This window comes from Oncorhynchus kisutch, linkage group LG9 (genome assembly GCF_002021735.2).
Source record: "Oncorhynchus kisutch isolate 150728-3 linkage group LG9, Okis_V2, whole genome shotgun sequence".
NCBI lineage: Eukaryota > Metazoa > Chordata > Actinopteri > Salmoniformes > Salmonidae > Oncorhynchus > Oncorhynchus kisutch.
The window spans coordinates 13504141-13517062 of NC_034182.2; the positions used below are offsets into that span (position 1 = coordinate 13504141).

The window sequence follows — 12922 nt, forward strand, 5'->3', positions numbered from 1 at the left end:
ATGGAGTGCACTTTACCCTCCTTTCTCTTGCTTTTCATGCAGACCCTTGCGAAGTGATTAGCTGTACCACAGGATTTGCATATTTTTCCATAGGCTGGGCAGTGTTCTTTTCCTCATCCATGAGAAATGCCACAATATCGGCATGTATTGGGGTTGTCTACTGCAGAGTTGGCTGTAGTATTAGCATTAGCTGTGGCAAAGGGGAATTTCTTTACTGGCTGCCTGAATGTAGCATTGACATTGTCCGTATGTTGCCTTTCTAGCTCCATGGACCTCATCCGTATATCAGTAAGCTCTGCTGCACGGCAAGTCTCCACTGCCAAGGCCAGCGTCAGGTCACGTTCTCTCAGCAAACGTCTGCGGGTGCCCTCATCAGTTATGCCAAGCACAATCGTATCTCTGATCAGTTCATCTCTTAAAGCACCATAGTCACATGTAGCTGCCTTTTCCCTTAACCTAGTGACAAAGCTGTCAATGGACTCCCCGTCCTCCTGTTTGCAACGACCGAAAACATAACGCTCGTAGATGACGTTCTTTGCTGGCGTAAAGTAATGTTCAAGAGCATCAAGAATAACTATAGCGTTACCTTGCTGTGCTGCTGTTAGGTTCAGGTTGTGTTTGTATACGTGTCGGCATTCAGTTCCCATTATAGTCCTCAAAGTGGCAGCCACTACCTCATCTTCCTTTTCCAGAAGTCCCGTTGCTAGCGCATAGTCCTCCCATTCACCTCTAAACGTATCCCAGTTCGTGCTCCAATCCCCGCTGAGCTTCATAACGGCGGGAGGGGGAATGTTCGCTGCCATGTCTAACCGGTGCTAACAACACTGAAGCTAACTAGCAAACTCACTCTAGCTTAAGGCCAATTCCGGGCGAAATTATACACAAATAAGCATTTGTTTGTAAACCAGAGCAGGTGACTCTAATTTGCGGAAAGAATGGTTAGTTATCCGACTCTGACACCATGTTTGAATGTTAAATGACGAGACAGAGGCATTGATGCGAGTAACCAGACTTGTTCAGTACATCACAACCCATCCGAGTATCTCAAGCACCCCGGTAAAACACAAGAGTTGCAGTAATGAACATTTACCAATAGATGGCATCACTGTGCCATCTTACACCCATAACAGGAACTGGGAATTTCACAACAGTATCACACAAGTCAAAGTCTGTGACTAGGGGTTTTATCATCCTGAAAGGCAGTAGTGTGGATGATTCATTCTAGGCCAAAAGGCACCTATGACTAGGCATTTGAGGGAAGGAGTGTTCAACAAAATATCTTAACGCACTATTAGGATAAGCGTGTGTGCATATGCCAATGTTTCACCCTTTGGCCATTTTAAAAAACAAAACCGATGTAATACTGTACATCACATACAATGTCCATGTATGACATACCCAGCTCATCTGGTTGGACTGAATTCTCATGGTTATTATATGGCCTTTAGATGTGGAGGCTCATTGAAAAGGTCAGAGACCATTAGACTCAAATCAAAAGAGACACAAACTGGGTCATGTGCGAAGCCAAACTATTGTGCGTTAGCAGATCCAAGACTCCAGATTTCCTACCAAACCAGTAACCAAACTCAAGCTTTTAAATACTTCACTAATATCGATCCTATGTCATTGTTTCCATGATTGTTGAAAAATAATTACTATTGTGTATTAGGCTAGAAAGCAACAATATAGGTCAGAGTGTATATGTCATGAGAAATACAATACTGCAACACACAGATACTAAATCAGTCTTTAATAGCTAGAAACTAGCTCAAGGATGGCCATTTATGTACACAGTCTTAAAGGGAGAAATAAGAATGTATCGAAACAAGAACAGAGGCCAGACATCTCAAGCAAGCCACAACACCAGAAGTAACTTTGTGAATCCCCATTTCCTTAAAATTCGGCATTGAAGGGGTAGTCCTTGTGCTTCATGCTCCTGGGTGACAAAGAAAAACAAAGAAAGACAGAGACAGTTCAAATGTTCAAACATCAAATAACCACTAAAGTGTGTAGAAAAAGGAGGAAGGCAAGCGCTGCTAAGGTACAAAATAGTAGGTTTTGGTAGACAGAAGGTGCTCTTTGGTAAATTGGTCATCAAAAAGAAAGGAGGAACTGACTTATTTATATGGCCATGCTCAATGGAAACAAAGTTGAAGATGCGTTTCGGGTGCATAGCCTTCGTCAGGGAGTACACCAAGTAGATTTACATTCAAAGAAAAGTAACACCGTAATAAAACATAGCTGTCATCACATTCAAATGACGATTTGACTGAAATTCAGGGGTGGGGTCAAACTAAATGGGTCAAACTAAACCAAGTAGAGTCTCACCCCATCACTGGGCAGAATCTCCAGTTCCTGTTGAAGCCCAGAATGCTCTTCATTTCCTCGTCGCTCAACACAAAGTCAAACACCTGCATGTTTCAAAAAGACAAAAAATGACCCCAAAGCGACACGTGTGAACTAAAATCAGATGACACACCTCTTCAAATAAATGGAGAATTTATGGGAACGAATACCTTGAAATTCTCCTGGATACGTGTGGGGGTGATAGACTTGGGAATCACAATCGTGTTCCGTTGGATATGGAAGCGGATCAGGACCTGAAGTGAGGATGACAGAGAGAGGAAAGTGGACATGTAAATGTGATCCCAGGATAAAGAAAATATCAGTGTGGTTCGGGTTGGCTCGATAGTGTGAAAAGGCTATTAGAGTACAGTACCTGGGCAGAGGTCTTCTTGTGCTTCTCAGCGATGACCTTGATGTTGGGATCATCCAGCAGAGAAGGGTCCTCTGGTTTGGCCCTGTTATTGACACAGTGTTACAATCTTTTCACAGGGAGAACTGTAAATGGCTTTGTATGTTCATAATAATAATAATGTATGTAATGTAATAATAATGTAATGTACTAGGTGAATGTACACCGAGCATACCAAACGTTAGGAACACATTCCTAATATCGAGTCGCAATATTGGATTTAACAAGTGACATCAATAAGGGATCATAGCTTTCACCTGGTCAGTCTATGTCATGGAAAGAGCAGGGCTTCTTAATGTTTTGTATACTCAAGAGTATATATCTTAGGTATTATTAGTTGAAGTATATACACTCACCATGGTCTGTCTGCGGAACCCAGGGGGCTGTAGGCTGTCACAGAGATGCCCTTAGAGTGACAGTAGTTGATCAACTTCTCCTGGTTCAGATAAGGGTGGCATTCAACCTGGCGGCATAAATAATTTGTGAGGTTATTCACTTCACATGCAGTTCTTATACATGGGATGTATTGTAGCATTAGAGAATTAGTGGGGTGGTATTTTACTTTGATAAACATATAATTTAATTATGTAAGGTAGATTACAAATAAATAACATTTATTTGAATTAAGACACATTGTGTATTACTGTCAAAATAAGCCCCATGAAGTTTTGCTGTTTATTCCAGAAGCCTGGGAAGTTGTTCAGTATGGTGTCAATAGAAAGCACAAGAGGGTCTGTCCACTCAAATAATCAAATTGATATGTACCCGTTAATCAAGATGTCTATTGGGATAGATGTGCCTGGAAAACAGCAGGAATATAAAGGTCACCAAAGCATCGCTGCCTTGCCTCAGGGAAAGAGGTGGACTATAAAAGGCACTAAACTGGCCTTTATCTGACCGAGCTGTCACTGTGAATAAGACAATGGGACTATTGACAATGAGGCCTCTGCCCTTTGAGGGAGAGTTTAAAACAAGCGTTGGGTGAATCAGTGTCCTGAAAAGTCTCATTTAGAAGAAGGTGGAGGGATACAAGATACAATTAGGAATGTTGGACCAGCATTGTGTGCTTCACAATGTATTGTGTTGATCCCAGGCTTGTGAGCTTTTTGAGTGACTATCACCATCAGTAAACACTCATTCAGTAATGAACGTCAGTACCTGGTTGTTGGCAGGTTTATACTTGAGGCCTGGCTTGTTTAGGATGGATTCAATCTGGTCTTTGTTAAAGTTGGAGACACCGATAGCCTTGACCAGACCAGCATCCACCAGCTCTTCCATAGCCTAGTATACAGGACAACATCAGATCAGACACAGGTCAATATGGCATCCCCAATATGTGATAGATTATAATAAACTCAGGGTTGTATTCGTTAGGGCACAAAAACAGAAAACAAAAATTTGCATTTCTTATTGGACCGGGTAGTCCCCGTTTCAGTCCGTTTGGTGTCTAATGAATATAACCCAGTTTAAGTGATGTTCAATTGAAGAAAACTGTACAGTGTCCTATAGTGTCTTAGAGGACGCGTCCTCTCTCACTGGCTCACCTCCCATGTCTCCAGGAAGTTGGAGCCATCATCGATAAAGTTTCCATTGCTGTCAGTAGGGAAGAGTGCTTCTCCAGGCTGCGCAACAACGATAGTAGTAAAACAATTATAAAAGTCACAAAACACTCCTCTTACAACACCATGAACCGGGGTTATTCAAATCTAGACCTTGAAGCCAGGTCTACTGCTGATTATCATTCTTCCTCTCTTATCAGGGACGGATTTAGACCTGGGACATTATCAGGTAGAACAGCAGCACTCCCATACCTCCAGGCTTGGATTTGAATGCCCCCGTCATAAACCAATGATGGAACCTCCTTGAGCAAAAAAGCTACAAGTGAGATAGTGTTAAAATGGTATTAGTCTCACCTGAAAGCCCATGGGCCAGTGCATCAGGTAAAGATCCAGGTAGTCTAGCTTGAGATCACTGAGAGTCTTCTGACAGCCTTCTTTCACCATAGACTTCCCATGGAATGTGCACCACAGCTGAAAAGAGAGCAAGCTTGAGTTGCGCAACTTCGAACCAATTTCCTCAATTCAATCTAAACAACAGATTCACTAGCCAAGATTTGATCACTTCAATCATATAGCCTTGATATCAAGTGTGTTATTTTAAGTAGCATATTAAAGAGTGATTCAACTTCTCACTGCAATGTCAGTGTTACAAACTTGAGACCAGAGATGACTGTCCTGCAGTGACATTGTATCTCACCTTGCTGACCACAAACAGCTGCTCTCTCTTCACCACCCCCTCCTTGACCATGGCATGAATGCCCTCTCCCACCTCGGTCTCGTTCTGGTAGATGAAGGCCCCATCGATGTGCCTATAGCCTGCAGCTATGGCCGCCTTCACCGCATCAGTTACTTTACCTGGAGGGGACTGGTACAGAGGAGGGAGCAAGATCTTCAGTAGGCAATCGGCGGTTGAAGGTATGCTTAGGACGCTAAAGGTGCGGAGGTGGTATGACATCATCCGGGACAACATTCCGTTCTGGGATGGGGGAGGCGTTCCCCGGAGGGATATTGGAAAGATCATTGGAGATCTACTTAGTCAGTTGCAGCTACGGTATGTTTAGCAGTGCGTGTAGTATGGTACAGCTACATGGATAGATGTCAGGCATTGATTCTGGTAGTATTAGTAAGTATGGATAAATTCAGGGCATCAAGCACCTTGATCATCATGGTACTTTTTGGTAGTAAATTTTAAAGGCATATATTATGGTTAGTATAATTGAATTACAGTACAGTAAATGGTGAAATAAGTATAGTTAGCTGTAATTGTAATGGCTTAGCAGATTTTTAAAAAGCATTATCAGTCTTTACCTGGCTACTACAGACGGAGGTTGTGTGGAAAAGGGACAGGGAGGAAGAAATATTTCTGTCATGGGCAAAGAAACTCAAAAGGGGTGATGATATTTAACTAAAAATTATTTCGATCCGAATGTGCAAACTGTCCAAACAGATCCGCAAACAAAAGGTGGATCCTTTTAAATGCGCTATTGGACAATAAACAGATCTGGCTCATTAATCTATACGGTCCAAATAATGACGATCCACACTTCTTAGAAAATATTTATAACAATCTATCGATCTCACAAGCAACAAAATATCATATTATGGTGGGAGATAACACAGTTTTAAGTAACTTCAATGGACCGTAAAGGAAATCCCACCCTCGTGCACTTAAGGAGACCACGACTGTCATGGACACATTAGAGCTAGTCGATATACGGAGGCTTAAAAACCCTGACCTACTGAGATATACATGGAGGAGGCTTAATCAATCTAGTCGTCTTGACTACTTTCTTGTGTCCTTCTCGCTGGAAAAACTCCAGGGTTGATGGCACAACTCAATTTTGTTGTTCCCTCTAATATTTTTCAGCACTGAGCAAATTTCAGGTCTGCTGAGCGCAAACTTGAACCCTGTGATATTTCTGTGCAACTTCCGGTGCATGTTCACTGTGAACACTGAGGCTGCAACCACTTTTATTTACTATTTTAACAGTGGCCAAGTTGGCTATCTGATCATAATGTAGGCCTACCAGAGTGGCCTACCATAACAAACAATGGAGAGAATGAATCACATAACATTTTGAAATGGAAATACATGTTCATCATTCAGCCTACAGTAGCAGCCAATGTGTGGTGTTCAATGTAGGCCTACGTTCCATGACTTGCAGGGCTTGACCATTAAAACATGTTTATACACTTGTCCTTCAGACAAGGTGACTGAACATTATTGTGTCATTATAATTCCCATGCCATTATTACAGAGAATCAGACAAATTATGCTACCCTCGGTCTATTAGCTACTTAGCTTATTCAAGCCTGTCTCAAAATACAACACTGCCCCTTTAAGACAAAAAAAAAAAAACTCTTTACCGGACTCACTTTTCAAAGATGTCTAGAAATGTACACGTTTTGTGCTCTTGTAAGAAGCAATCACTTCCCTATTGCTGTCTAGAAATGTACACGTTTTGTGCTCCTGTAGAACGCAATCACTTCCTTATTGCGGACTACAAATTAGCTATAACTCGTGCCTGTCAATGCAACAAATTCCTACACCAATGCGCTCTGCCTACAACAACATCTCTTGCACTCTTGCATAGTTTGTTTTGTTTCGGTATGTTGCAATGAAAGTAGCTAAAATTGTGTTGATTTGATCACAATTCCCAAAGTAAAAGTGAAACATTGATAGTGTTAACTAAATGGGGAAAACTCTAGAAAGTTGAGCAAAGTTCAATCTTCAGTCTCATTGAGGATCTAGATGATTAACGCTGCAATGGTTTGTGTGTCGGGGGGCCAGGGTCAGTCTGCTATATCTGGATGTCTTATCCGGTGTCCTGTGTGAATTTAAGTATGCTCCCTCTAATTCTCTCCCTCTTGGAGGACCTGAGGACTTCAGCGCCAGAACGACAGATTTTCACTTTGTCAGCTCGGGGGATCCAATCTTGCAACCTTACAGTTAACTAGTCCAACGCAATAACGACCTGCCTCTTGTTGCACTCCAAGGAGACTTTTTATTTATTTTATTTCACCTTTATTTAACCAGGTAGGCTAGTTGAGAACAAGTTCTCATTTACAACTGCGACCTGGCCAAGATTAAAGCATAGCAGTGTGAACAGACAACAGAGTTACACATGGAGTAAACAATAAACAAGTCAATAACACAGTAGAAAAAAAATTGTCTATATATATTGTGTGCAAAAGGCAGGAGGTAGGCAATAAATAGGCCATAGGAGACTGCCTGTTACGCGAATGCAGTAAACCAAGGTACATTTCTAGCTAGCATTACACTTATCTTATAAAAACAATCAAGCATAATCACTAGTTAACTACACATGGTTGATGATATTACTAGATATTATCTAGCGTGTCCTGCATTGCGTATAATCTGACTGACCATACAAGTATATAAGTATTTGACTGATATATACCAGTTTCATTTGTAGGCAGAAGCAGGCGCGTAAACATTCATTCAAACAGCACTTTCGTGCGTTTTGCCAGAATCTCTTCGTTGTGCATCAAGCACTGCGCTGTTTATGACTTCAAGCCTATCAACTCCCGAGATTAGGCTGGTGTAACCGAAGTGAAATGGCTGGCTCTTTAGCGTGCGCTAATTTCGTTTCAAATGTCACTCGCTCTGAGCCTGTGGTTGTTTCCCTTGCTCTGCATGGGTAAGGCTGCTTCGAGGGTGGCTGTTGTCTTTGTGCTCCTGGTTCGAGCCCAGGGAGGAGCGAGGAGAGGGACGGAAGCTATACTGTTACACTGGCAATACTGAAGTGCCTATAAGAACATCCAATAGTCAAAGGTTAATGAAATACAAATGGTATAGAGGGAAATAGTCCTATAATTCCTATAATAACTAAAACCTCTTACCTGGGAATATTGAAGACTCATGTTAAAAGGAACCACCAGCTTTCATATGTTCTCATGTTCTGAGCAAGGAACTTAAACGTTAGCTTTCTTACATGGCACATATTGCACTTTTACTTTCTTCTCCAACACTTTGTTTTTGCATTATTTTAACCAAAGTGAACGTGTTTCATTATTTATTTGAGGCTAAATTGTTTTTATTGATATATTAAGTTAAAATAAGTGTTCATTCAGTATTGTTGTAATTGTCATTATTACAAATAAGTAAAACATTTAAAAATTGGCCGATTAATCGGTATCGGCTTTTTTGGCCCTCCAATAATCGGTATCGGCGTTGAAAAATCATAATCGGTTGACCTCTACCTGGGACCATACCTCAGGACTACCTGGCCTGATGACTCCCTAATGTAGTCCACGTGGTCGTGCTGCTGCTCCAGTTTCAGCTCCAGCTATGAAAAGCCAACTGACATTTTCTCCTGAGGTGCTGACCTGTTGCACCCTCTACAACCACTGTAATTATTACTTGACCCTGCTGGTCATCTATGAACATTTGAACATCTTGGCCATGTACTGTTATAATCTCCACCTGGCACAGCCAGAAGAGGACTGGCCACCCCTCAGAGCCTGGTTCCTCTCTAGGTTTCTTCCTAGGTTCCTGCCTTTCTAGAGAGTTTTTCCTAGCCACTGTGCTTCTTCTACATCTGCATTGCTTGCTGTTTGGGGTTTTAGGCTGGGTTTCTGTACAGCACTTTGTGACATCGGCTGATGTATTTGATTGATTGATTGATTGATTCTCTAGCCTCTCTGGACTAAAACCTAGTTATGAAAACTTATTGGATTGGATCATTGAAAGACAACTTTACCCTGTAGTTTACCAATAAAATAGTTTGATGGTGAAGTAGACAAAAATAAATAAAACTCACTACAACAAATTTCATTAGAAAGTTTGCAAAAATAAACGACATCTTGCAACCATGGAGAGGTAAATACCTGCCAATTTATGGGAAAATCACACTTTTAGTGATATCACAGTTTAGTATGACGCTGCCTACTTATATTTATATAATGAATACGAGTTTGGGGGGGGCTAAAATGATTCAATATTAAAGAATTAAACCTCTCAATAAAAGCTGCAAAAGTATAACAAAAGTTATACTTAAAGGTCATGAATAGTAAAAATCATGTTTTTCATGAAAGTGGATGATATTTGAAGGAAACCAGATCAAAGAATGATGACCAAAGTATGAAAAATTATCATAAAGTTACTGGTCCCCTCCCCAATGTCAAACACTTGGACAAATATACCAGTTTCATTTGAAAAACAAAACCAAAATGTTGACAGCAGTGCCATACAGATTGCAAAATAGCTGGGAAGAGATTTGAGATGTTCCGAGGCCATGCCCCATGGTTTATGAACTGATACACAAAACAACGCTTGATTCAAATTCAATTATTATACAAAATTCTTGCCACCAACATAATGCTATGTATATGGGGCAAATAACCATCTCAGCACTGCAGATTTTGGTCACAGGTTCAGGAGTGGCTGACAAATCATAAGAGGGTGGTTTACCGAGATACAGTCGGGTGGAATGGGCAGAGAGCAGATGAAGGGTGGGTTCTAAAGCCCATGAATCTATAAATGTTATGACTGAAAATAATATATACAGTGCATTCTGGAATGTATTCAAACCCCTTGACTTTTTCCACATTTTGTTATATTACAGCGTTATTCTAAAATGGATTAAATAAACAAAAATGTCTTCATCAATCTACACACAATACCCTATAATGATAAAACAAACTAAAACAGAAATACCTAGTTTACATAAGTATTCAAACCATTTGCTTTGAGACTCGAAATTGAGCTCAGGTGCATCCTGTTTCCATTGGCCATCCTTGAGGATGTTTCTACAACTTGGAGTTCACATGTGATCAATTCAAATGATTGGACATCATTTTGAAAAGGCACACACCTGTCTATATAAGTCCCACTGTTGACAGTGCATGTCAGAGCAAAACCCGGGCCATGAGGTTGAAGGAATTGTCCGTAGAGCTCCGAGACAGGATTTTGTCGGGGCACAGATCTGGGGAAGGGTACCAACAACAATTCTGCAGCATTGAAGTTCCCCATGAGCACAGTGGCCTCCGTCATTCCTAAATGGTAGAAGTTTGGAACCACCAAGACTCTACCTAGAGCCGGATGCCACTCCTCAGTAAAAGGCACATGACAGCCCACTTGGGAGTTTGCCAAAAGGCACACACATAAAGGCCTCAGACCATGAGAAACACGATTCTCTGGTCTAATCTCTTTGGCCTGAAGGCAAAGCATCACGTCTGGAGGGAACCTGGCACCATCCCTACGGTGAAGCATGGTGGTGGCAGCAACATGCTGTGGGGATGTTTTTCAGTGGCAGGGACTGGGAGACTAGTCAGGATCAAGGGCAAGATGAACGGAGAAAAGTACTGAGAGATCTTTGATGAAAATCTGCTCCAGAGTGCTCTGGACCTCAGACTAGGGCGAAGGGTCACCTTCCAACAGGACAACGACCCTAAGCACACAGCCAAGACAACGCAGGAGTGGCCCAGCCAGAGCCCAGACTTGAACCTGATCAAACATCTCTGGAGACCTGAAAATAGCTGTGCAGCAACGCTCCCCATCCAACCTGACAGAACTTGAGAGGATCTGCAGATACAGATGTGCCAAGCTTGTAGTGTCATACCCAAGAAGAGGGGATGGTGGATGGTCCAATAATAACAAGTATTCAGTAGCCTGCAAATGTATGGATTTGTGGATTCAAATGTATACAGACTTGATCACAAAATATGAAACAAAAGGCATGTGTGACTTTTATAGATGCATCTGAGGAAATGGGTGCAGCCTTTCAACCACAAATCACAAGACCACAGCTACGAAAAGCTTTGTGACAGAAACTATGGGGCCCATTGCCTATTCCTAAAAACGAAAGAGTTCACACAATATCTTGACAATATATATCGAACAAATGGCATTGCTCATTTTCTGGAATTACAGCTGGCTCCCAGTTATGCTTATTGTCAAGAACGTGCTAGAGAGAAAAGTAATTGACAATATATTATAATTAAATTGATAACGGAAGAGAGAAAGATACGTATTCATTTGTCATTAAATACATGCCATTGTGTAACGTCCAAGGTAGCTAAACGAGCTCAAAGACCAAGAACTCAAAAGGTTGGCGCTAGTAACATAGATAGCTTCCTTGGCAAACTACAAGTAAAAAGGATTACTTGCTCAATTTAGAACGAACCTTCCACGTCCCGAGACCGAGAATGGGCATTTCTGCACCGGTGTTCAATTTCACGACTGTTGCCATCGTCCTCTTTGCTGCAAAATACACCTTTTAGATACTTCGTTGCAATTGCAGACGGTGCTTGTCCAACCTCAAGTACGGCGCAAAGTCCTGTTGATAGATTGCTTATGTCTGGAATTATATGTTGCTAAACATCTTGGACAACAGCGCCACCCAGTGCCAGCGTCATTCTCTTTATTAATGAGTCGCGTCATACAGGCAACTTTGACATAAACCTGCAGATGGATTTGAAATGTTTACAGAATGCGAATGACTTCTTCATAAAAACAGAATCCTGAACCAAAATAGTTTAGTAATAGTATTGTCACAAATTGAATAATCAATGCTCCCACCCTCACACATTGACCTTGAATTCTACATTTGCATCCTATCAATTTGTTTCTGACACTTCATCAAAAACGTTTGCTTCACCTCAAGCATTATGGGTAACAAGCACTAGAGGGAGACATTACCACACCGTTCAGCTGGCAATCAAACGCTTAAAGGGGCAATCAGCAGTTGTTACGATATTTTTAACTTTGAAATTCATATACCCATTGATTCTTGAATAATATAACTTATAGACTTCTGAGCTGAGTTAAATTGTCTTACTGCACCAGAACCCAAAATATAAGCTTGTTTTACTCTTTTGTTTGGTAACACTGTATTGCCTAAAAACAGTATGATCTTATGGATGGTCTGTCCTTGCATCCATAGCTCTGTCCATGAATTTGGGAGCATTGCCATTTCTCTAGCCCCAATACCTAAGCTATTTACCAATTCAGGGGCGGTGTAGCCACTTTGTTATTGTTAAAACAACAGATTGCACCTTGAACTGGCATATTATGGCTCCTACACCATGCGATACTGAACTCCAAGGAAAAACTGAAACTACGCATTTAGTGATACATGCATGAAGTCAAAATGTTAAATTCTAACTGAAATAGCTGAAATAAAAAATCCCAGAAATGTTCCATATGCACAAAAAGCTTATTTCTCACACATTTTTGCACAAATTTGTTTACGTCCCTGTTAATGAGAATTTCTGCACAAACTGTCAGAAACCATTTCAGGGAAGCTCATCTGCATGCTCGTCGTCCTCACCAGGGCCTTGACCTCACTGCAGTTGGGCATTGAAACCGACTTCAGTGAGAAAATGCTCACCTTCGATGGCCACTGGCACGCTTAAGAAGTGTGCTCTTCACAGATGAATCCCAGTTTCAAGTGTACTGGGCAGATGGCAAGCAGTGGAGGTTCTAGCTTGTATGGCTCCCTGGGTGAACCCCCCCCCCCCTTAGCGCCCCTCAACAAACAAACAAAAACACCCTTTTGCACTATTTGTAATTTTTATTCAGACATTTGGAACAACACAAATAATTAATCATAACATTTAAAACTAGATAAATATAAAAATATAT

General features: G+C 41.3%; 1 protein-coding gene across 1 annotated transcript; it reads right to left on the bottom strand.

Annotated features, from left to right (window-relative positions):
* Positions 1 to 1753: 1753 nt before the first annotated feature.
* Positions 1754 to 11682, bottom strand: LOC109896780 (aldo-keto reductase family 1 member B1). The gene is made up of 10 exons (XM_020491130.2): positions 11463 to 11682; positions 5012 to 5179; positions 4669 to 4785; positions 4300 to 4377; positions 3914 to 4036; positions 3112 to 3218; positions 2720 to 2801; positions 2517 to 2600; positions 2329 to 2411; positions 1754 to 1936 (listed from the first exon to the last, which is right to left on the bottom strand). The coding sequence occupies exons 1-10, from the start codon at positions 11526 to 11528 to the stop codon at positions 1894 to 1896; spliced, it is 951 nt and encodes a 316-aa protein (XP_020346719.1). The 5' UTR covers positions 11529 to 11682; the 3' UTR covers positions 1754 to 1893.
* Between the last annotated feature and the right edge of the window lie 1240 nt (positions 11683 to 12922).